The following is a 24,171-nucleotide window of genomic DNA, read 5'->3' as shown; positions in this document are numbered from 1 at the left end:
CCTTCTCTCTGCCCACCCCTCTTTGTGAGGGGTGAAGGTGATGACATGATTTATTGATTATCCCCAGGAATAACCACAGCAGCCTGAAATTGACTTTGACAATGACAGAGACTGACTGCGGAAGGACTTCGGAGTTATTCCAACTTGATTTCTGCCATCCAGTAGGGACTGGTGCTGGACAGTCAAATGTATATAAAAGGAACTCAACTTTAGCTGAACAAGAGTCTAGAGCACTGACAGGTGACCAGTGTCACTATCATAAGCCACCTGCCCCCATGCCAAGGTCAGACACCCCCCCCATGGACCGAGTGTCGCTGACCTGACCTGGAGAGAATTAGTCTTTAGGGTCAAATATATGCTTTCGGTTGTTTTCACATGTGAAACTGAATATTACTTGCAAACAAAGCTCTTGGGTATATTTTCCCCTATGTGACTTTTTAACAGCAGTTTTCTAACTAGCGTGCATTTAAAAAGTTAAACGTTGTTTCATAGACACTCTGGAGATACCATTCTGCAGGCACAGACCCCTCAGACAGACACGGGAGCAGATCAAGGGTAGGGAGCGAGGCGTCGGACGCTGCGGGAAGCACAGGGACGTCGGTGCCTCAGGACGGCCAGGCGGGGCAGACCCCGGGAGGTTCTCTCCCTCATCTCGTGCTTCACCAGCATGCAGCCTCATTTACTGGCCCCTCCAAACTGACTGAATGTGGACAGGTGGTCACTAGAGAACACTCCAAGTACATGAAGAGCAAAAACAGCTTTGAAATGCTCAAGAACTGTAAGATCCCTCAGGTCCAAAGCACAGAAGAGTGGCATAAAACCACTCCACTTTCTTCCTTCTTTCTCCCTTGCTCTGTCCTCCTTTCGTGAATGTCGGTGGTTTGTGACAGGAACTGGGTTTAGCAGAGTTTTTGCATTCCTTAGTGTCATACAGTTAACATTAATTACTGTGAGCTGAGTGCCGAGAACCAGGCACGGCTGGGTGCTTCAGAGGCATTATGAGAGCGCTAACCCTTCCAGCACCCCACAAGGTAGATACTGCCTCGTGCCCGCTCTGCAGAGGAGGAACAACAAGCCCGAGAGACCGGGTGACGTGCTCGCCGGAGCACGGCCGGCCTACGGGGCCCCTGCGATGCGAGGGCAGTCCGGACTGGCTTCAGGGGCAGCACGCACCGGGCCACGCGCGAGGCCCCAAGGCAGGTTTCTGCTTTGCTGGAGCCGTTAGGTAAGCAGCACTCCTGTGCTATTTTCTTTGCGGTTATCATTCCAACAACACATCACTTGTTGGCACCTGCCAGGCGGGCAGCACGCAAACCACACAGCATCTCCTGCGCTGCCTCTGCCCCAGGCCACTGGCAGACGGTGGCTCAGTCCTCAGTATTCGAAACCACACAAACGAGATGGATCCCTCCACCTCTCTAAACATCTGAAATGGCCAATCAATTAATACCTAGAATTCTAGGACCAAAAGTACAAAATAAATATGCTTACGGAAACAGCAGGAAAATCCTTCTAAAGAGCCTGTCTTCTCCTGCACTGTGGACGCGCAGGGGCCTGTGTGGCTCTGAGCAGGCCTCCTGGGACCAGCACTGGCCTTTGTTTCTCATTTGGTTTGGGGCTGGCTCCTCGGAGCCCAACTGCGATCATCTGCCAAACAAGGTACCATCCCGTTCTCCTTACAGCCACATCTAGTAGAGTAAAACCTTCTGCCTTGCAACGGTAAACAATTAAAAGTATTAAATTCTCCCTCTGTTTGGGTCTCTGTGAGCACAGATGCAGCAGTAAGGACTCAGGCCACTGCGCTTTCTTGGGCTGCAACTAGTACCGTGGCCACAAGAGGGCAGGGTGACACCACGCATGGGAACCGGCTTTCTCCCCGCATTAACTTTCCGCAGAGAGGGAGAGTCCGGCATGAAACAAAACTCATCGTTATTTATATAGAATTCCCACAGCAACCTAAACATTGAACCTTGATACTAATTAGCTGGTATGCTAATTGCCTTGGTTTTCATCTGTTTTAGGCCAAGTTTGAAAAGAAGGTCCTCTTCCCTTTCTTGCTATTTCAGAACCAGAACCTATTTGCAAGCACGAAGTACGTTCACAAAATGTGTTCCCGGGCAGATGCCATACACAATGGGGTTCTACACAACAGAGTGGATGCTCGATGATTAAATCTATGAAATACGGAAGGGGATTTGCGTTTGATCAAGAAAAAATGTGTAGGTTTATTAATAAACATTCTTTCCCAAATGAAGCCAAAATGAAAAAAGAGCAGCAGAAAGAGAAGGGGGACATATATACCCTTTGTTTCCGTGGGAAAAGTAATCTCCAGTCACTCTCCGTGAAATGGTCAAGAGGGATGCGCGAGAGCAAGGGTCTCCGTTTACCTGCAGGCCCTTCATGCGGCAGCGCCCTGGTGCGTTCGGTGAGGTCCTTATCCTCTGAGAGAGACGGGGGCGCTCCTCCCGGGTCAGAGTCCAGCAACGGCTGATCGTCTCCGAGGCCAATGTCTGCAAAGTGGCTGCTCAATTCACAGTCCTCAAGGTCAGCAGAGAAGTGATGGAGAGGGACGACGTCGTGGGGAGACAGGGGGAACGTGCCTTCTGAGACCAAGGGAGAGCCCGGTGGGGACAGGGAGGAAAGGGAGGACCGGGAGGACAGGGACGCCACGGACGTGGGGGCCTCGGGCAGGGCGGGGGCGCGGCCCGGGGCCGCGGCCGCTGCCACACAGGGACCGCTCCGGCCAGGCTGGCTGGGGGACTTGGCCACTTCGTGTTCGTGGATGGTGGTGATGGGTCCGGAAGGAATGTAGCCACCTTTCTCCTGCAGGAGGAAGTCCAGTTTATACTGAAAATCCGGGTCCAGCTGGTCGCCCTGACTGGTGTAGTAGAGCTCGCTGGAGCTGAGGGAGTTGAGGGACCCTCTGCTGGACGTGTTCAGAGACCCCCGGCTGGAGGCCAGCGAGCCCAGGCTGCTCCCGGACGACATGGACAGCGTGCTGGCGGAGAGGCTGGGAGGGGAAAGCACAGCTGTAAAAACCGGGACGATGTGGAGACCCCTGCCGGCTCCTTCGGGCCGAGAGGAAAGAAACCCAGTGACACCAAAGAGCAGAGTCAACGACCGGGGTAAGAGAACTTGCTGTCACCCCACACGTTTCCAAGCTTATTCGTGAATGCTTCCAACCTGACTCTCTAAAGACTCTTTAAGCAGCTATCCTACTCATTAAAAATCATCCCCCTTGGGCAAAAGTTACAAAAAATTTAAAAAGCGATCAAATACCTATTGATAAATCTACCTGCATAAATATCCAGAAGCAACTATGCAATTAAAAAATACAGAAGTTGGGCTTCCCTGGTGGCGCAGTGGTTGAGAGTCTGCCTGTCGATGCAGGGGACACGGGTTCGTGCCCCGGTCCGGGAAGATCCCACATGCTGTGGAGCGGCTGAGCCCGTGAGCCATGGCCGCTGAGCCTGCGCGTCCGGAGCCTGTGCTCCGCAACGAGAGAGGCCACAGCAGTGAGAGGCCCGTGTACCGCAAAAAAAAAAAAAGCACCATGGCAGACTAAGAAAAAATACAGAAGTGGGAGGGAGGTGTAATGAACCCAACAGCATGAAGGGTTAATGCAGTGACTCTACTTTTAAAGAATCAAACTTTTTATTTTGAGAAAGGAAGAGGCCAGCTTCTAAAGACAAAGGCCCCTGGGCTCACTCGCCTTCCTCCTCTTTCTATGTATATTTCAGGATGTATATTTTCAGGCAAATCTCCCCCACCTTCCCTTTTTAAAAGAAGGGATGAGGTGGAGAAATGTGTCATTTTCCTAAGTATGCCCTGATAGTTGAAATACATCTTCTTCCCAACACATTTTAAACATGTTCCAAAAAGGACCTTGGGGTTCATGAAACAAAAATAAACCAAACCCAAATTCCTGCATTTTTAAATTTGGTCATCCGAGTTTTAATTGTATTAGTATAATGATTTTCCTACTTTTAAGTCATTGAAAATAAAGAGAAAAGTAATCAAAGATGAACTACAACATGCCTGGATGCAGTCAAGAAAAATGTTCCCCTCAAGAACCAAACAGGCTTACTTTTTAAGTTGTGAATGCAAATATGTAGTTAATTTAGTAGTTTCTTCAAGTTTCTGTAGCAGCTCTTTCCTTCGCTCTTCCAATTTCAATCTAGACAAGAAAAAGAAATGAATTTATTTTCACAGAACTATGATCAAGCAGGAAAAGAAAGATTCTGAAAGAAAAGAAAGATCCTTATTATTTTCCCCTTGTGAGATCCAAATGAACTCGACACAGAGAAAACAGAGCCACCTGCCAGAAGGAAAGTGGGCAGAGCCGTCCACGGCCACTGAGCGAAGGGGGAGAGCTGCACCAAATGGCCGGCATTACTGAGAACTTGTGAAATTTTGGTAGTCTAAAATTTTCTTAAATGGGTAAGAAAACCTCACGCTCTTACAAGTTAGGGGAAGACAGTGGGGAGGAAAAGAACAACGAAAAAACCGAACAAACATTAAAGATCCTTCTGCAGGCTTGAGACTTGAGCTTCCGTTACTAAAACACTTGACTGCAATAACGGGGAATTAGAAAAGATCATCTGAGTACTGAACTTGGTAAGGGCTGTTCCAAAATCATAGTCAGTGATAAAAATTCCAATCTTATTTTGATGAGAATTTTGGCGATGAAGGAACAAATTAGTCCAAATTGCCAGTGTGAGCTAATTTGGGCTTAACTGTTTAAGCAAGAAAAAGACATAAAAGTGATTTCCTTTCCCATCGATGGCACCTCTCATCACCTGTACTGGATTTTCATGAAATTTCATCCACATTCAGCTGAACAAGTTTTTATGAGGATTTTTTAGAAAAAAAAAATCTGAGTATTATGGAATTGTGTACTTGAGTAAGCCATTTTTAAATATATCAAGCATACTGTCTTTGTGAGGAGTTTTAGACATCATTGAAATGAGCAGAACGGGACCCAGAAAACCACCACGTTTTTTTTAAATCTCCTAAATATAAACAAAAACTCAACCAGGAAAAAATATTAATTCAAAGTAGATTAACTGAATTAGAAGGTACATAAAGGTCCAGAGAAAGTCCCCGAATCTACTAAAACCCATGTCTCCTGATACAGGAGCAATACTTTTTTTTTTTTTTTTTGCGGTACGCGGGCCTCTCACTGTTGTGGCCTCTCCCGTTGCGGAGCACAGGCTCCGGACGCGCAGGCTCAGCGGCCATGGCTCACGGGCCCAGCCGCTCTGCGGCATGTGGGATCTTCCCGGACCGGGGCACGAACCCGTGTCCCCTGCATCGGCAGGCGGACTCTCAACCACTGCGCCACCAGGGAAGCCCGGAGCAATACTTTTGAAGTAAGTTTTAAAACCAAGTCCCACACACACAAATGAAGGCTTTTCTGGTGTGGTAAGGAGGCTTCAGAGCAACACAGTGTGTTTCATGCTGAAATTTAAATCCAAATCTTTCCCATTCCAGTCAGTCACATGTGATGGTCCCCCCAGGCCCTCCTCTGGCAATGGCTCAGGTGCTGCCCTTCCAGACCTTTCCCGGTTGCCTTGAACTGAGGCCTGGCTTGTGTTCCCCAGTTGAACCCTAAGCTCCCGGAGGGCAGGCTCGGGCTCTTTCTCCCTCCTCTACCCAGGCTGCCTGGAGAGCCCGGCGCCCCTTCCCGGTCCCCTCCCTGCAGGTGTCTAGATCACGTCATTGGAAGAAGCTTAAAGAAGACCCTGGGGAGGTCTAGTGAATGTCAAAAAGTAGGGGGCTTCCCTGGTAGCGCAGTGGTTGAGAATCTGCCTGCCAATGCAGGGACACGGGTTCGGGCCCTGGTCTGGGAAGATCCCACATGCCGCGGAGCAACTAGGCCCGTGAGCCACACCTACTGAGCCTGAGCGTCTGGAGCCTGTGCTCCGCAACAAGAGAGGCCGCGACAGTGAGAGGCCCGCGCACCGCGATGAAGAGTGGCCCCCGCTCGTCGCAACTAGAGAAAGCCCCCGCACAGAAACGAAGACCCAGAATCTCGCCTGAGGCCACCCCTGAAATAATGAGAAACCCACAATGTAAGTGGAAAACAGGATAATTTGAGGGAAGCAGCAAGTGCTTTTCTGACAGGCGTGTAGGTACCGAGAAGAAACGGAGGGAGTCTGGGGTTGGTGAAGCACCGTTTGCTCTGCGATGAAACTAAGTCTGACACAGTGAATGTCAAGTTCCCAGAGGTGTCTCCCTGAAACCCTGCCGGCAACCCTGTGGCTGTCCTCTGTCAAGCACTGCACCTTCTGTCTCTGATGGAATCAGAGCCTCTCCCAGTGGGAGCTGGTTCCTGGTATCCTTCCTGGGAAATGACCTCCCCCACTTCCTCTGGACCAGGGACTAGAAGAAACTGCTGAGATGTCAGCCCCCTCAGGAGGGTGCGCCCCTGTCTCTCCTCACCCTTCTCCAGCCCCCATCTTGCTACTCCTCCTGGGTGAGAAAGACCTCTTCAACCTGACCCCGAAAGACCCCTCCCATGGTCCCGCTGTTCCACACCCCTGCCCAGCTGCCCTGGACAAGACAAGGGGGTCCTTGCACCCTCCACCTCTGCCCTCGGTGCCCTGAGGGGGAAAGCTCCATGTCATCTACAGAAGTAAGAAGTTCCTTTTCCATTAAAAAATATATGACACTCATACCCCCCGCCCACTTGCTATAAGAACTTTTTCAGAATCAGTGGCAAAAACATTCATATGATTAAGAAACAAGACACCCTGGCAAGATGCAAGGCAAAACCCCTAAGATTTGTGAAAAAGGAAGGAGCAATGTTAAGATCTTATCAGCCATAGAAAAGCACAGAGTTTAAGGAATTTCAATAACTGTAAGGAAAGAATAGAAGGATGTGTAACAAGTCTTTTTTTCATTTGAGAGCAATTTCTCTTTCCCGATGCGCTTTATGACCACTAGGGGGCGAGCTCCGGCTCCGCGCGCGGTCCCGCGAGTAGGCGACACTGAGGACGGGGCTGGTGGGCACAGCTGGGGGACTCTGGGAGCTCACACAGCGGCTGAAAATTCATGTGAGTTTAGCTCCTTCAGAGACCAAAATTCAGCAATGACTCAGAATCTCGCCTGAGGCCACCCCTGAAATAATGAGAAACCCACAATGTAAGTGGAAAACAGGATAATTTGGGGGAAGCAGCAAGTGCTTGTCTGACAGGCGTGTAGGTACCGAGAAGAAACGGAGGGGGTCTGGGGTCGGTGAAGCACCGTTTGCTCTGCGATGAAACTAAGTCTGACACAGTGAATGTCAAGTTCCCAGAGGTGTCTCCCTTGACCTCCTGCTGGAGCACCGAGGAAATACACTGCCTGCAGAGGGCTTCTCGGGCCTTCTGGCTGGGGGGATGACCCCGTTTCAGCTCAAGAGCAACGACAAGCACAGCAGGAATATACACAGGCAGTGGGAAGAAACGATGAGGTTGGTGAAGGGTAGGAAACGGGGAGAACATATGGGGAGTAAAGTAAAACCACCACCACCAACAAAGCCCAAAGCCACACCGTGCTGTGCCCACTGGGAAACAAAGGACTCTGGGTGCACTTCGCAGGGGTTCTGCTCTCTTGCACAGGGAATGCTGGGCCATTTTGCAGCCAAGGATAGCAGTGAGAAAACTGCAAGCTGCTCCAGCAAGGAAGTGTGAGTCCCTCAGCCTTACCCTGCTTTATCATGGGGTTCTGCTTTTGGCCGAGGACAGCAGAGAGGAAGCTGGTGTCCATTTTCTGTAATGCTAAATGACTTGACCCTTCCAAGTGACTCAGACAGCCAACATATCACAAATATGAAACATACACATTTCCCTTCCTGCTAAGATCTCAATTGTGGGACGTGGGCCCATGCACAGTCGTTAAGTCAGAGGGGCCATCCAAACCCGTGGATGGCCCCCATTACTCCCTGTGCGACTCAAACCCCACGGCTGGATCTCACTAGATAGAGAATTATTTTGTATAAATATTTTATAGCTCCTCTTCCGGATGAGATCAAGCCTACTGTTTCTGCTGGAATTTTGACAGTTATTATGTGTGTGCAAACAGAAGTATAAAAGCCAAAGTCTAGGCACTTAAACTATATTTTTAATGTTACTACATTAGTCATTTTTGAAGCTCCAGTCCTAATGAAAAAGACAAACAAGGGACTTCCCTGGCAGTCCGGTGGTTAGGACTCCGCACTCCCAGTGCAGGGGGCACGGGTTCTATCCCTGGTCGGGGAGCTAAGATCCTGCATGCCACGTGGTCCGGCCAAAAAAAGAAAAAAAGGAAAAGACATCATGCCTGTAAAAGCTGATTCAAACAAAGAAACAAACGCCTGTTTTCTTTCTCTCCCAGAAAAAATTTAAAGTCCACTGGTAGGGCCCTTCCCGGATTCAGATACTGCAGAGTAGGACAGCTTAGATGTCAGATGTCCGTACGTTACACAGGTATAATTATATGACATTTATTAAGGGCGACATAACACAAAAGATCACTGGTGTTTTATCTACGAGCCACACAAAGCTAACCATTTCATCATATTTGCTGATGATTATCAAACGTTCATCCTCAGAATTTAAGAAACACAGACACAGACACTCACATACAACATCGAGGTCATTCAGGAAAACAATTGAATTCTGCCTTCTCGCCCTTTCTTTTTGTTCCTTGTGGTCTTGGTCGGATGGCTCCCTACCTGGCCAGCCTTGCTGACACCTTCTAGAGATGTCAGAGCAGGAGGGGAGGAGAAGCAGGGGCAGGTGGGTGACGAGAATTATTTAAGATGGTGAAAGGATGGCATCTGTACGGGGTTCCCCCTTTGATACTTTTTCACGCTCCCTAAAGCTGTGATGCTGTAGCTATGCGTTATCTCCAGCAGCATGTTAACTCACACGGTTAAACAAGTGCTCACGCTAATACCTCACCAGGAATGTCAGAGGTTCTTCCCTCCCCCGTCTCCTCCACCACCACACTTTTCAAATGTTTTGATATTATGTTGACACACAACCTTAAACATTTATAGAAGACAAGGAATTAGAAGGCAAGAAGTTAAAAAAAAAAAAGTGACTGGATTATGGGTGGGTATTTTAAACTTATTCCCAGGTCACTTGAAGTTACGCAAATGTGAATCTCTCTCCCTTCATTCTGCTCCTTACTTGTTGGCCTAAAAGATGGATGCGCAGTGGTTCTAAAGGGCCACACGGTCTATGGCTGAAACAGGTAAACAGGTGTCTGACCATTAGTCAGCAAGGCCTGGACACAGGGTTGCTGTGCAGGTGTCCTCACGGCAAACACACACAGGGGTTCCGTGCTTAAGAGTCCAGCTGATCTGCCTACAGAACTGGAGTTTTTAGATTAAGTGATCAATTTACACCTTCCCACAGAAAGATGAGAAAATTGCTTAAAGCATTTTCCCTTATATTTTCTCCTGCTTCAGAGGAGGGTTTCAATTGACAAACAAAATCCAAGTGAACATTTTGTGACCTGTTGAGATATCAAAGGGAGCAAGTTCTCTTTTCCTTGTGAAATGAAAAGCAATAAACTTTTGCATTCTTGTGAGTAATAAACCCAGAATAGGAAGCTTCAGCCGCTCTAACAGTCCAGATAATCTCTCTTATCAGAGTGCAATAGTTTACAGCCACTGTTATCAGCCTCGGTCAGCGATGGACTGCATTCCTGGTTTTCTGTCAACATTCCCTAGTTATTCAACATCTGTCTCAGGCATTTTCACGTTCCCCAAAAGCGTAGAGGAACCACGGGGACTAAGCAGGGTGTGCTTTACTGCTCTACAGGAAGAAGTCCTCAGTCCACTAAGGGCTGAGGCCTCTGAGATTTCCGCAGACCAGGGAGAACGGCCTGGAGGCCCAGCTGAGCCCCACACGGGTTAGCCACCTGGGGCCCGGGGAGGGGAACGCACCTCTCGGCCAGAGCTCGGCTGGGCGCCCCCCGGACCGACAGCAGCTCCTTCTCCAGCCGCTGCCTCTCGGCACCCAGGCTCTCCAGCTCGTCCGGGGTGCGCTTCTCTGGGGTGACGAACTGAAGCTCTTTCAGAAGTTCTTCTTTCTCGTTAATCAGCATCAGCTTCTCCTTCTCAATGTCCAGCGCCCCAGGCCAGGCCTCACTGTCCAGTTTCGACAGTTCGATTTTCAAGTTGGCCATACTAAAATAAAATAAGACAGAATGAAATAACAGCTGTGCACGTAGTCAGAAGCCCCAAGGAAGGGAAAACACGAGGCGGGCTACGGTGGGGACTAACCCCCCAGGGACGGGCGTGATGGCTGGTGTGAGGCTCCGGTCCGGTCCGGTCCCTGGGCAGCGGCGGTCCCGGGGCAGTGGCAGCGGATGCTACACTTACTTCTTATCTGCCTCATCTATCCTCCCCACCATTAACATCTGAGTAAGCACACCTACCTACCGGAAAAAGGATGAAGGTCAAAGTACACAGAAGCTTAAAAAGCAGAGGGCCGTGGGCGGTCAGCCCTGACGTGTGCCTGCCTGTGTGAGGTGGCGGGAGGAACACCCGAGAGCTTCCTTTAAAGAATCTCTGGTAGGGCTTCCCTGGTGGCGCAGTGGTTGGGAGTCTGCCTGCCGATGCAGGGGACACGGGTTCGTGCCCCGGTCCGGGAAGATTCCACATGACGCGGAGCGGCTGGGGCCATGAGCCATGGCCGCTGAGCCTGCGGGTCTGGAGCCTGTGCTCCGCAACGGGAGGGGCCACAGCGGTGAGAGGCCCACGTACCGAAAAAAAAAAAAGAATCTCTGGTAAATGATGCCGGAAGTGCATTATTCTAGATTTCGTTCCTCTGCATAAAGACGCTGTCCCCAGGCTAGGCTGGCAGCAACTGGGGATCAGCCAATCAGGGAAGGAAGAGGGGAGAAAAGAGGGCAGGGGCTAGGCCACGCAGTACCACAGCCAAGTCCATCCCTCAAGACTACAGTATCGCCAAGGAAACGGGGGCAGGGCTCGGCTTCCCCCACCCACATTCTTCAGCTGTGCACCATGAACTCGCTTCCCGCTCAGGGTCTGCATGGAGTCTACAGCATACACGGGGCGCTCACGGGGCTGGCCCTGTACGCACGGCATTGACCTGGCTCTCCTCTGAACACACTTACCAGCAGCACCCAGGGCCCACTGGAGTGACAACAGGTGCTGAAGCGACAGGGCTGGGAGGGGCGGGAGGAGGAAAACGCAGCAAAGGGAACCTTCACTGGTTTCATAATTTTGTTGACCCCAGATGTCACTGCTTCTAGAGCTTCGTACTCAATGGTCAAGTTAACTCCTGATTCAATAAGAATGACCACCCGAATCAAATAACTTGCTCTGTGGCGCTGTGAGGACGATCGGGATTGTTCACAAGGGAAATGCCACTTGGCTGTTTTGACCATAAGCACAAGATCAAGGTAAACTATGAACACAACTGATGTTGGCACGAAGAATCCATATTCCTATTAAAAAATGTTGCATGATTACTCTAGGTATTGTTACAGCACACACTAGAAAAATGAAAAACAGATAGAGAAGGGGGGACGTTTTCCTCCCCTTTCTGATGTAAAAAGCTGTAGAAGAGAAGAAAAAGGTGAACAAGAAATGTTGTCAGGGGACTTCCCTGGTGGCGCAGTGGTTAAGAATCTGCCTGTCAATGCAGGGGACGTGGGTTCGAGCCCTGGTCCGGGAAGATCCCACATGCCACGGAGCAGCTAAGCCCGTGTGCCACAACTACTGAGCCTGTACTCTACAGCCCGCGCACCACAACTACTGAGCCCACGTGCCACAACTACTGAAGCCCGCGCGCCTAGAGGCCGTGCTCCGCAACGAGAAGACACCGCAATGAGAAGCCCGCGCACCGCAACAAAGAGTAGCCCCCGCTTGCTGCAACTAGAGAAGGCATGCGTGCAGCAACGAAGACCCAACACAGCCATAAATAAATAAATAAATAAACCAAAACGAAACAAAAAATGTTGTCAGGACAAAAAGGGAAGTAGTTCCACATTCTTCTGCCTGAAGTTTCTTGTTTGAGTTAAAAATAAAATTGCCATCTTAAACTGCACTGCACATATAATGTACTTCTGATTTTCACCCATCGCCTGCACTTATGATAGATGTAACATCAGCTACTCGTCAGCTTTAACCACAAAACCATAAACAACTGTCTCAACGCACTGGAAAATTAAGCAAGACATTATTAGCTTCATTAAGCACATAAAACAAAAGCTGGAGGAGAAAACAGGTTTCAGGAGAACACAACCTGCGTCTTATTCAGAATTGAGGAAGAAAAAGCGTTTTCAACATATGCATAAACCCTTGAGACTTACCTTCTCATCAGAATCGCTAGTAACTTTAAAATAAAACCCCCAATGGTAATAGAACAGCAATGCAACCAAATGAGAAAGAACTAATGTCTTAAGTTTTGATGTGGCTGAATTAACCAATTGAACTGACAGCAACGATGTAGTGAAGGAAAGAACAGCGTCTATTACTTGTGGGATCAGGCATTAGGTAGGTCTTGAATTTTATTTGGAAATAGCTTTCTGGGCAAGAAAACATGAAGGTTTCCGGGACCACCTAGGAGGAGAAGGGCTGTGTAAGCTCCACATGGAGCCAAAGTAAAGCAGAAGCTCAAGCTGGCCCAAGGGAAGTCGCGTCAAACCCCAAGGGCCCCGGGGCATGAGGCCTGGTCCCCAAGATTAATTCTGAGTTATGGCCATTCTCCTTCAGAAAACCAGACACCAGAACACCAGATCCTGGCTTTGTTTACGTCAGAACCTAGGAGTTCTGGCAGCTCAGGAACTGGGCGTGCTTATAGCCAGAGGGCCCCAAACAGGCTTCCACATCACTGGGCCACAAATGCACAGAGCAATTCTCAGTCCTTACTGAGGGCAAAGCATCAGCCTGGCATGTGAGAAGCAGACAATACAGTAAACAAAATGTTTCCTACCCTCAAGCCATTTATAATCTACCTGGGAAATTTTATAGGCATTAAAATTAGCCGAGTGTAATGTTGCTCAGAGAGGCTAAGTGACCTGCTCAAGCTCACGTGGTTAATGATTTATGGAACAAAGCTTCGGGTTCTTTCAGTAAATCAAAGAACCAAGTAATAGTAATATTAGTAACAGAGGCTACCCAGAGGCAAATATTATATTTAGGCAGATCAAATAGAGACTCTGTTAAAGCCAGACAACCTCTAAGAACTCTGGCCAGTGACTTTTAAATTCTCATCATCACCAATAATAATGGATATATTCCAGTATCCATCTTACGGGCTTCCTTGTGGTGGGAAGCCACGATGCTCCAGTATGTTCTCAGCCGAACTGTTCATGTTCATGATAATGCAGGTTTGTCACCCAATGCCTTCCTAAATAATAAAACAGCAGCATTTTTACACTCTTAAAAGGAAAATAATGAAATGTATCAGTATGACCCTCTCTCTCAGAACAAATTCAGTTCCTACATTATGACAACCAGCTGAGTCTGTCACCGAGGCAAGGACAGAGGAGTCTCCCAGGCCTTCCCCAGCAGAGTCACAAGGTAAGAAAAAGTTATCGAGGCAGGGCTGAAGAAGAATTGAGAGGGTCAAGGAGGGAAACACTCCCTGAAGTGAGTGACACAGCAGACAGCTCAGCATCCCCCAGGACGTCAGCAGGGGCTCTTCCCTTCAAGCCAAGGAAGATGCCTGAAGCTCTTTACCTTCAGACTCCTCAGCTGCTACCAAGCCCTGCACCTGAGCCACGGTACCACATTTCTATCTGAGAAACCAAACTCCGCACTTTGAATTGTGAGTAAGGAAGTACCATACAAGCTCAAAGCTTCTTCCTTCCAGAATGAAGGGGAAAGTTTCATTCCCGCCCTTCTCATTAACTCTCCTTGTTCTTCAGCTTTCGGGGGAGGGGACCCCGTAACCCTTATATTCTAAGATCTGAAGGGTGACCTGGGTAAGAACGGTGGTGAGCGCCCAGCAGACGTCCCTACGTGAGTAAAGATGAATTCTGGAAAAGGAAATCCGGGTGAGCCAGCTGACTACCCACTGACCGCTACCCAGCTCCCCTGCTGTTACCTTCTTTTGGCTTCTTCATACTGGAGGCTCAGCCTGACCTTTTCAGCCAAATTTGATCTACTTCTCACTCCGATCTAGTAAAAAACAAAAGGGAAAAAGTCAATTAACTCTGCAAATGAATGAAGTAAACTGCTTTTGTTTCTAGGAAGTGCAAGTAATTGCAAAGCTAAAGAAGATGGGAACACCAGTTTGAAAAGGCACTTACTTTATAGTCTCAGTAGGGACAAAACATTTCTTTTTAATACAAGCTTGTCTGTTTTTCAAAGACTTTAACGTCCTTTTCTCCACACATTAAATTCAAGATAAAAAATATCAGGTAAATGTTTCTGGTATCTAAGAGTTTATGAAGGGTGTACAGGTCAATAAAATTTATGAACTGGAACTAATTTCCTTGTCTCTATGAGCCAAAATTTCCATCATCTAACTTTCAAATGCATAAACATAAAATAAATTACTTCGAAAATTAATTTTTCAAACAGGTAAGCCCTACTGTTGATCTCTACCTGTTTTACTTTCATAACACAGAATTCAAAGAAGCATAGAGAATACAAAAATAACTGGAACTTATTGAAAAGTAAATATCTACTAATGGTGTCCCAAAAGGTAGAATACAAACTGGTAATAATATTCAAGCCACATTAAATATTTTCAAATGCCAGGTATAAACCACCAATCAAATGTTTTAATATAATCAAGTTCAGATTTATAAAAACAAATTTTTTGGTTAGTTTTTAAAGGCATATATTTGTTTCTCATTAGCCTTAATGCTTATTTGGAAGGACCTTAAGGTCTAAGACTCTAAACTTCATAGGAAAAACTCAAAATTTTCATGTGTCTCTCGCCTTTCAATAGAGTCTCTGAATAAATACAGTATGAGAAAGTTTGAACAAAGCTATTCATATGGACAAATTCTGATATGCTTTGGCACCTAGGCAGAAAAGATAAGGCTAAGATTTTTAAATCCAATCATATGAGTATGAAATGCTGAATGCACACAGCTGGAATCTGCACCACCTTCCTGGCCCCTGTTCCATTTGCCATCGGTATTGTAATCAGGGCCCGTCAGGACAGTGCCGGGACCAACCCTTCCACGTGGATAACTTACATCCCCGGAAATGCTTGTTTGTGATCCGGCATCTAGGGTCTGTCTGGAGAGAGATAAATGAGAGTTCACAGGACTGGATCTCAAGTCTGGCTCAGATCTGCCAATGCTCTGGTCCAAGTGAAACCGCTCCTGCAGCTTAGCAAGACTCTGTTCAGGAAATACAAAGTACTTCATAAAGCTGAACATTTAAGAGCATGAAACTTCCCCACCAGGTAAAATTAAGCTAATCTCAATGGAAAAAACAACTACTTTATCTTAGTAGGTACTTATCACTTTAAATTCTTGAAAAAAATAAGAGTAGAATATAATTTTTGCACATACACACAGGACTTTGAAAATATGTAAGATCATATTAAACAGGTTATCTTATCTTTCCCAAGACAGCCTGGGAATTATTCACCCTGTGACTAATGGTATCTTTATATTTAATACATGCATTTCTTATTTTTAAAATTCTGTTAAAGAGAAGTCTATTTTAATAAGAACTACCCACTTTATGCAGTAGGAATTATGGAAGCATAGGACACCTAAAGCAGGCAAACTTCCTACCTAGAAGACTTCTGCAGTTGTGCCATTTGACATCTGCACAGGATCCAGGAGATTATTTAGCTCATATAGATGTTAGAGATTAGGAAATGGAGGCCCAGAAGCCACAGTCACTAAGTACCTGTGCTGATGTTTGGTCTGGGAAAGTGCCTGATTACAAGTGAACGTGACTGGTGTCGGCACCCGGGTTTTCATAGAGTGAGTTTACTTTAGAGGGAGGATGTGAGTCAGTGAGAGTATTAAAAAGGAAAAAATTTAAATTGCTACCAAAGAACCCCCGTACAAAACACTAATAAAAATGTAAGAAGCTCATTACTATCAACTTTAAGAAGAGCCAGGATTTCATCCTGATATTTAAAATTCTCACGATAAGAAATTAGAAATATCAGAGATCTGATATTTTTTTTTACCTAACCTTCTCTATTTTCTTTCACCTAACCTTCTCTATTTTCTTTCAAAGGCATATTTATACAAAATGTATATGCATGAGGGATAAAACTTAAATGGTCACATCAAATAATATATTATAGAAAAGAATGAAGAAACCTCTTAGGGACTTTGGACAAGTCTTTTCTATTTTTTCATGCGAACGGTAAAAAGACGTATATTTTTCAAACCTATGACCATGCACTCAATCAATTTAGTAGGTCATGACTAGTATGTTTTTTGTTTGTTTGTTTGTTTTCGGTACGCGGGCCTCTCACTGTTGTGGCCTCTCCTGTTGCAGAGCACAGGCTCTGGATGCACAGGCTCAGCGGCCATGGCGCACGGGCCCAGCCGCTCCGCGGCATGTGGGATCTTCCTGGACCGGGGCACGAACCCGCGTCCCCTGCATCGGCAGGGGTTGAACATTTAAGAGCATGAAACTTCCCCACCAGGTAAAATTAAGCTAATCTCAATGGAAAAAACAACTACTTTATCTTAGTAGGTACTTATCACTTTAAATTCTTGAAAAAAATAAGAGTAGAATATAATTTTTGCACATACACACAGGACTTTGAAAATATGTAAGATCATATTAAACAGGTTATCTTATCTTTCCCAAGACAGCCTGGGAATTATTCACCCTGTGACTAATGGTATCTTTATATTTAATACATGCATTTCTTATTTTTAAAATTCTGTTAAAGAGAAGTCTATTTTAATAAGAACTACCCACTTTATGCAGTAGGAATTATGGAAGCATAGGACACCTAAAGCAGGCAAACTTCCTACCTAGAAGACTTCTGCAGTTGTGCCATTTGACATCTGCACAGGATCCAGGAGATTATTTAGCTCATATAGATGTTAGAGATTAGGAAATGGAGGCCCAGAAGCCACAGTCACTAAGTACCTGTGCTGATGTTTGGTCTGGGAAAGTGCCTGATTACAAGTGAACGTGACTGGTGTCGGCACCCGGGTTTTCATAGAGTGAGTTTACTTTAGAGGGAGGATGTGAGTCAGTGAGAGTATTAAAAAGGAAAAAATTTAAATTGCTACCAAAGAACCCCCGTACAAAACACTAATAAAAATGTAAGAAGCTCATTACTATCAACTTTAAGAAGAGCCAGGATTTCATCCTGATATTTAAAATTCTCACGATAAGAAATTAGAAATATCAGAGATCTGATATTTTTTTTTACCTAACCTTCTCTATTTTCTTTCACCTAACCTTCTCTATTTTCTTTCAAAGGCATATTTATACAAAATGTATATGCATGAGGGATAAAACTTAAATGGTCACATCAAATAATATATTATAGAAAAGAATGAAGAAACCTCTTAGGGACTTTGGACAAGTCTTTTCTATTTTTTCATGCGAACGGTAAAAAGACGTATATTTTTCAAACCTATGACCATGCACTCAATCAATTTAGTAGGTCATGACTAGTATGTTTTTTGTTTGTTTGTTTGTTTTCGGTACGCGGGCCTCTCACTGTTGTGGCCTCTCCTGTTGCAGAGCACAGGCTCTGGATGCACAGGCTCAGCGGCCATGGCGCACGGGCCCAGCCGCTCCGCGGCATGTGGGATCTTCCTGGACCGGGGCACGAACCCGCGTCCCCTGCATCGGCAGGCGGACTCTCAACCACTGCGCCACCAGGGAAGCCCCGATGACTAGTATGTTTTTAAATGAAATAGAAGAGACTAGAAAGTAAAATCAAAGTATATTACTAGTATTAAAAGCAGGCATATTTCTGTGAAATTTGGTGTGTGTATCTATGGTTAAAGACATTTGTATTACTGGGTTTTGATGTAAAATATACGTATTTCTTACTCTGGGTCACAGTCAAAGAGGTTTAAAAGTCATAGAAGATAACTAACGTCCCTTTCTGCTCTACTGTTGATTCCTGTATTTATTAATTATTTTTTATATTTTAGTAATTAAAAAGGAATCTAGCTTTTAAATTTAATCTGGCCTATGTATAAATCCAAAGTTTACAGAAAGAATCAAAGAGGACCTGAAATTGCTAAATTATGAGGTTCCAATTTAACTCTGTTCAAGTTCCATTAACTTTTTTCAAAGGACTTATTTTGTGCTTTTCAGGAATGACTGATTTAATTGGCAGGATCATTGCAGAACAACAAAAAGTACATCCAAGTGAGGTTCTGTATGTGTTACACATTCGTTAGAACCACATATTCTAGAGCAAGACTGCCTGGGTTTGAACCTCAGTCCTGCCACTTACCTGCTGTGTGACTTTAACCAAGTAACAGCTTCTCCACACTGCTGTTTTCTTGTCTACGGGTTGAGGATAATAACAGAGCCTATCTTTAGGCTGTTGTGAGAATTAAATGAAGTATTTCTATGCAAGGCAGGCAGAAGACTGCCTGGCACAAAGTCAGTATTTTAAGTCAGTCTTTTCTATTTGATCGCTTCTTGCAAGTTATTTCAGAATTCCCCAAATGCAAAATTATATGGGTTCAACAATATTCACCCACATTCAGCCAGCATTTGGGAAACTGACGTGAAGTAGCTGAATTTGGTACTTAAATGCAGAGGTTCTGTTTACCACGGGCTCTAACATTTTTTGAAAGACACAGACTAAATCCTCACCCAGCTAGATAAAGAACTCCAAATATCTGAAATATTGCAAAGATTTCTCAGTGCTTGTGATAATTATGAGAGGGAAGGGAGGGAAGAGGAGGAAGAGATATCTCTTTAAAAAACTTGACTGTATCTGCTAAATATACATACTCAACATGCAGAATATCGATCGCTGAATGGTTGTTTTCTCTACACATAAGGCTGGGTCACTGGAGCTCAGACCCATAAGGTGAGAAGTGTACAGGTGTAACGAGGGGGTCTACTGCCATTAGCATCTCTCCCAGGGTGACTATACAGATGTCCCCCAGCTGGGTCAGCGTTCTCCCTGCCACCCCCAGCTAGCACCTCGGAATCTCCTGGGGTGGGGAATGGCTTTTCTAAGTTCCTCACACCCCTTCCCCCTCTCCTCAAGGCATTTCATCTACTTACTGACAGCAGGTGACATACCCTTTCTGTACCCTGGGCTGAGGATCACTGAGTTAGATAACCCTGCTTATCAGGGCGCCACATGAAGTTTGCAGTGAGTTACAGGGTACACCAAGATGCTAATCTCCTTAGATGGGCTCCAGGATCCAGCAGCCCCTGTCTCAAAGGTCATCCAAAGTCTGCCTTCAAATAAGCATATCAGAACCTTGGAACCAATCTGTTTTCTTCCAAGGCAGGTGGCTGGCTCAGTGCCTATAACAATCTCCTATGGGACCAAATTCCGTATGGATGGGGCAGAAGTGGGGTTTGTGTGGTGGTAAAGGGCCTTCCAGACTCCGATGGAGAACTTCTGCCTCAAGGAAAGCTTCTGAGGCCCAAGAAGGTAGCCGTGTGACTTGAAAAAATGTTCCAACACATACCTGCATCAGATCTTGTTTTTCTTTTTCTCCTGAGCTAATAGCCTTTCTGATAGACTTCAGTTCAGTTAGGATGGCTTTGGCTTCACTAAGTTCATAGCCACTCTGGCCTCCAGACATTTTTTTATCAATTCTGTTAAAAGAGGAAAGGAAAAAAGAAAAATCAAAGGATAACCGAATGTACAAGTTAAAGAGGTAGGAATTGGGTTTGGGGTTGTCTTAGTTGGCTAATTTTTACTACGTGACACACACACACCAGTTTCAAGCTGATGAAGCGCTCTCCTTTCTCTTCTGATCACTTGGAGCTGAGAGCCCTTCCCTCCCCCACTTCATCCCCCAGTCCACTGTAGTCACCTTCAGGCTCAGGCCTTTTGCTTTCAGTCTGTTTGGGTGATCCCACTGCTGGCTGAGCTCAAACCTCATCTCATGCTGATCCTGACAAAGGTTCAGGACACGGGGCAGCAGAAGGACAGAAATGCCAATAAACTGGGCGAGCACAGGAACCTCAGGATTCATCACTGCCACCTGATTTTACATGCTGCGATGTCTGTGCAAAACCTAGCACGGTGCCTACAGCTTGGTGACCTTTAATAAAGGGTAGTGATTTTTATTTATACTAGTGACTCTCCTGTAATATTTGGATTGCTTGGTTAGTTTCTTATTTCTTTTTAGATATATGAAATGTGTTCTTCTTTTATGACAGTTATGAGTCAAGATAAATTGCTCGCCTTGCTGAATGAGTTCAAATCTAGGAACAAGGGGGCAGCAGATGTGTTCATTTGTCCACCAACGTTGAATAAAGAGCTCCCCGATGAGCTTATTTACTGCCCCTGCAGATCTGCTCACCAAATGTCCTTACAGTTCACAGGGTCACCCTGTGTCAGAGGATTTCATGTAACCTAATCTTTGTGGTCGAAGGACCCAACCAAATTACCTAATTAAAAAAAAAAAACGGTTCAACATTTTCTTCACCATCACTCTCCTGGTTCTCCCCACCACCTATGCTGCCTGGGACTCATTAGGAAAGAACCTGGGCTTCCCTTCAGGGACACATGCCACATCTCTGCCCATCAGCCAACAACGCTATTACATGCGTTCTCAGACATATCCTTGTCTTATTCACAGACTCTCCAGAGTTATGGCACCTATTAAATCACAGAAAACCGGCTCTGACCTAATTTGGTTTAAAACACTTAATAATTTGTATTTATTTCAACGTGAAGGGCATAGTCTGAAAAGTAGAAAGAAAAACTAACACAATTATTATCTTATTCACTCTTCCAAAGTTTACCCAAACAAGTGCAGTTTGTAGGTAACTTGATAACTAAAATGGTACTTGTAGATAACAAGTACCATTTTAGAAAATATTTTACGATGCTGAACAAATAATTAAAGTCTTAAAGAACCCAAGAGAATAAAATTAATTTTATCATAAGGTCATTCTATAAAAAAGTATAACCAACGAAGTCACTGAATTCAAACATATATGCGTGCGCGTGCACTCACACACACAGCGTATTTGTGACGGGAAGGGACCCTAGAGATCACCTAGTCATGTTTCTTCCAAAAAAAGAAACCGAGGCCAGAAAGCCTACGCAAATTTAGCTTCTAAATTGCACAAACACTTAGCTAAGCAACACAACGGTCCTCAACGCGGAAGACTTAGGCTTGGGGCTCTTATGGCTATTACGTTTAGAGTATTTGATAAGAACCCCAGAAGTAGTTTGAATATTGGTTGATTATATTTATTTCAGGAGGGCTTTATCAATGAAATTGTTGACACCCTTAAGTGTGTATCTACTCACTTAGTTGAGGCAAAAAGCTTATTTTAATAAGAAAAAGAATCTGTGAGGTTTCATGAAACAGCTAGTAATATAGGTATCTCAAACTGTCAAAGGCAGTTTCTAAAGCCCAAGTAATTTCTTCCGATTTGTATAAAACCTTCAGAATTTAATAGTAAAACAAATCTTTAATTCAGAAATCAACTTTGACATTTGAAAATAAAAGCCAGTGAGTAGTTTTCAGAAATAAACTTTAATATTGGAAAATAAAAGCAGGGCTACTTCATGACTGCTAATTTAAATGTCAGAGAGCTTTAAAAATAGATGAGAATTTCTCGGACAGCCGCTGCTCAATCAAATGTTAAATACGACAAGAACCACCTCCATGCAGCATTCGCCAGGGAACCCCTTTGGGTCTTTCTTTCCCTTTTTCCGAACATTTCTACTTTACTTTAACTATTGCTTTTGCCCTCTACCTCCACGTTTTTCCTTTTTCTCCTCCACTTTTCATCTCCCCCTTTTTCTCTCTTTTGACCCTAACTGACCATAAAATAAAGTATCGGCATAAGTTGCTGACTTTTTTTTTTAAAAAACGAAGCACGTACTGTGCTTTTTGTTCTTGAGAAATACAATTTTACTTTCATCCCTTAAAAATTAAAGAAACATTGTTTTTGGTTTCTGGGTACCCTATAGTTAATTTTTTCCCTATATCTTACCATTTGCATGCCTTCCCTGGAAAATGTGTACCCCCGAGCCAAACTTTCATAGATCCTGTATATACTCTTGGCTTGCTGGGTGTTTCAGCACTTTCCATTTTCCAGTTTTGAGTGAACACTGGAGGTGGCAAAGCGGAAATATGCTTCTCTTCCTGGCATCCACCTACACATAAGCTACACTATCGCTTAGGCCAAAGTCAACTTTGGGACCACAGTCTGAAATGAATAACGTAAAGAATAAAACTACATTCATTCATCCAGCATAAACCATTGCATCAAGTAAAATAAAAACTGGGGTTTAAATTACATCCTAATTCCAGATTCCACAAAATTTTTCCATTTTATTGTGAATAAGTGAAAAGTTACAGAATCCTGCAGTGGGGTTCTGTATAAATCTTTTCCTGAAATATATTTTGTCGTAACCCAAGTAAAAAGTCCCCTTATAGTACCAGGAATGCGGTTTCTTGAAAAGTATGGTCTCTGGGTTCAATCAATTATTATTCAATCTTCTAATAGTATGGTGTTGAACATCTGGATGAAAACAGCTTTATTTTGTCTATAGCTTTATTTTGATCTACGAGAGGAATCTGATGTTAGATATCCTATCTTTCTGCTCTTGGTTCAGCGGATTAGAATCACTGCAAGAGAAAGCCTGAATTTCTACAACAAATGTCTATTGTTTTCTTGTGGAATGTTATTGACAGATTCTTAAACATGCCTTGGATTCCTATAAAAATTGCTTGCAAGCAAACTGCTTTGAAACAATACAGCATTGTTACATCAATATAACAAAAACAGCAAGTTTGGCTAACCTTTAAACCCAGTGGTGAATGAGTTATAATTTCATGTGCCTTAAAAGTATGCAACGTGTGGCTAAACGCTTCGTGGTTCTCCCACCACAAAGCCCTCCGTTATGCTGATGTACAACTGACTAAATAATACATTTAGGTGATTCCAGGTCTGCTGAGTTTTTTGGGGCACTCTGCAACCAGCTGAGGTTCTCTGAACAGGGCTGGACCTGAGAACCACATGGGGGTCTCACAGAATATGACTTGGGGTGGAGACAAGACACAGGGATTTTTAAGAGCTCCTCAGATTATTCCAATATGCAGTCAGGTTAGAGAACCACCAGGATGGGAGCATCTGACAGAATATCATGGTCATGATCACATGAGGTAAGTGTCAAAAACAAAACTGATCCAGTAAACCAAATGTCTGAGATGAAAGTCATGTGGCTGGTGGTCAAGAGGAGTGACTGGGGCCCCAAAATATAACTCGTCAACCAAACACAGAACAATCAGCTTATGTGGCCTGGCCAGCGAACACGTGGGATCTTTAACGGGGTAACGCCTTGCTGCCTTGGATACTGCTAAGGGAGACAAGGAAGAACATGAGACCCGCCGATCAGGGAAGCCCCTATGAATCCTGCATTGCTACAGGGGGCACTGAACCGGGCAGCAAGGGGGAGGGAAGGGAAAAGCAGCTGGATGCCTTTCAAGGGATGATGTCTTCAACCCTCCCTGTGGTTGTGTGCTGGATGAACCATCGCTGCTTCCCTGCATCGGAGACCCTGGGGTGAGCACTGCGGGAGCTGGAAGGTCTTGGTGTGCCTGCTGGGGTTCAGTTAGTCTGGGCCTCGTCAGCAGAAGAGCAGTGGCTTCCAGGGGCTGGGAATGGGGCAGGGATTTCCAGATCCTGCTGTCATCTCCATTCTCATTTGACTCAGCTCAAGCTGGAGCCAGGGTCCAGCAGACTTCAGCATGGAGCAGGAAAGGGCAGAGGGAACACGGGAGCTGAGGCACTCACTCAGCCCCTCTGCAGACACCCCCGACTTGCTCCCTGAGATCAGACAGTATTAGGTCCCCCTGGGGCTGCCAGAGGCGGACAGGCCCCGAGCCCGGGGCTCAGCGGGCGCAGGCTTACAGAGCCCAGCCTCCGGAGAGAAGGGGGAGGCCCTTCCTGGGCTCGATCTCCTGGCTCTGCCTCAAACTGAGAGCAGGCTGGCGGGCCCAGAGACGAAGCTAAGTTTCTCACTTTGGTTTCCTTGGATCGCCAAAGATTAGTGAACATTTCACACCTATTCAAGGGTATAGATTTTCCCA

General features: G+C 45.5%; 1 protein-coding gene across 1 annotated transcript in view; it reads right to left on the bottom strand.

The window, feature by feature from the left end:
• WWC2 (WW and C2 domain containing 2) overlaps positions 1-24,171 on the bottom strand; it is a 79,744-nt gene that overhangs the window by 27,993 nt on the left and 27,580 nt on the right. The window contains exons 5-10 of the mRNA XM_024759960.1: positions 19,576-19,705; positions 15,160-15,306; positions 14,055-14,128; positions 9,920-10,162; positions 4,088-4,177; positions 2,388-3,010 (exon numbers count right to left, since the gene is read on the bottom strand). Coding sequence (XP_024615728.1) covers positions 2,388-3,010; positions 4,088-4,177; positions 9,920-10,162; positions 14,055-14,128; positions 15,160-15,306; positions 19,576-19,705 — 1,307 coding nt within the window. The remainder of the gene's footprint in view (positions 1-2,387; positions 3,011-4,087; positions 4,178-9,919; positions 10,163-14,054; positions 14,129-15,159; positions 15,307-19,575; positions 19,706-24,171) is intronic.

This window comes from Neophocaena asiaeorientalis, unplaced genomic scaffold (assembly GCF_003031525.2).
Source record: "Neophocaena asiaeorientalis asiaeorientalis breed wild unplaced genomic scaffold, Neophocaena_asiaeorientalis_V1.1 scaffold521, whole genome shotgun sequence".
Classification (NCBI taxonomy): Eukaryota; Metazoa; Chordata; class Mammalia; order Artiodactyla; family Phocoenidae; genus Neophocaena; species Neophocaena asiaeorientalis.
This window is presented reverse-complemented; position numbering and strand designations above follow the sequence as displayed.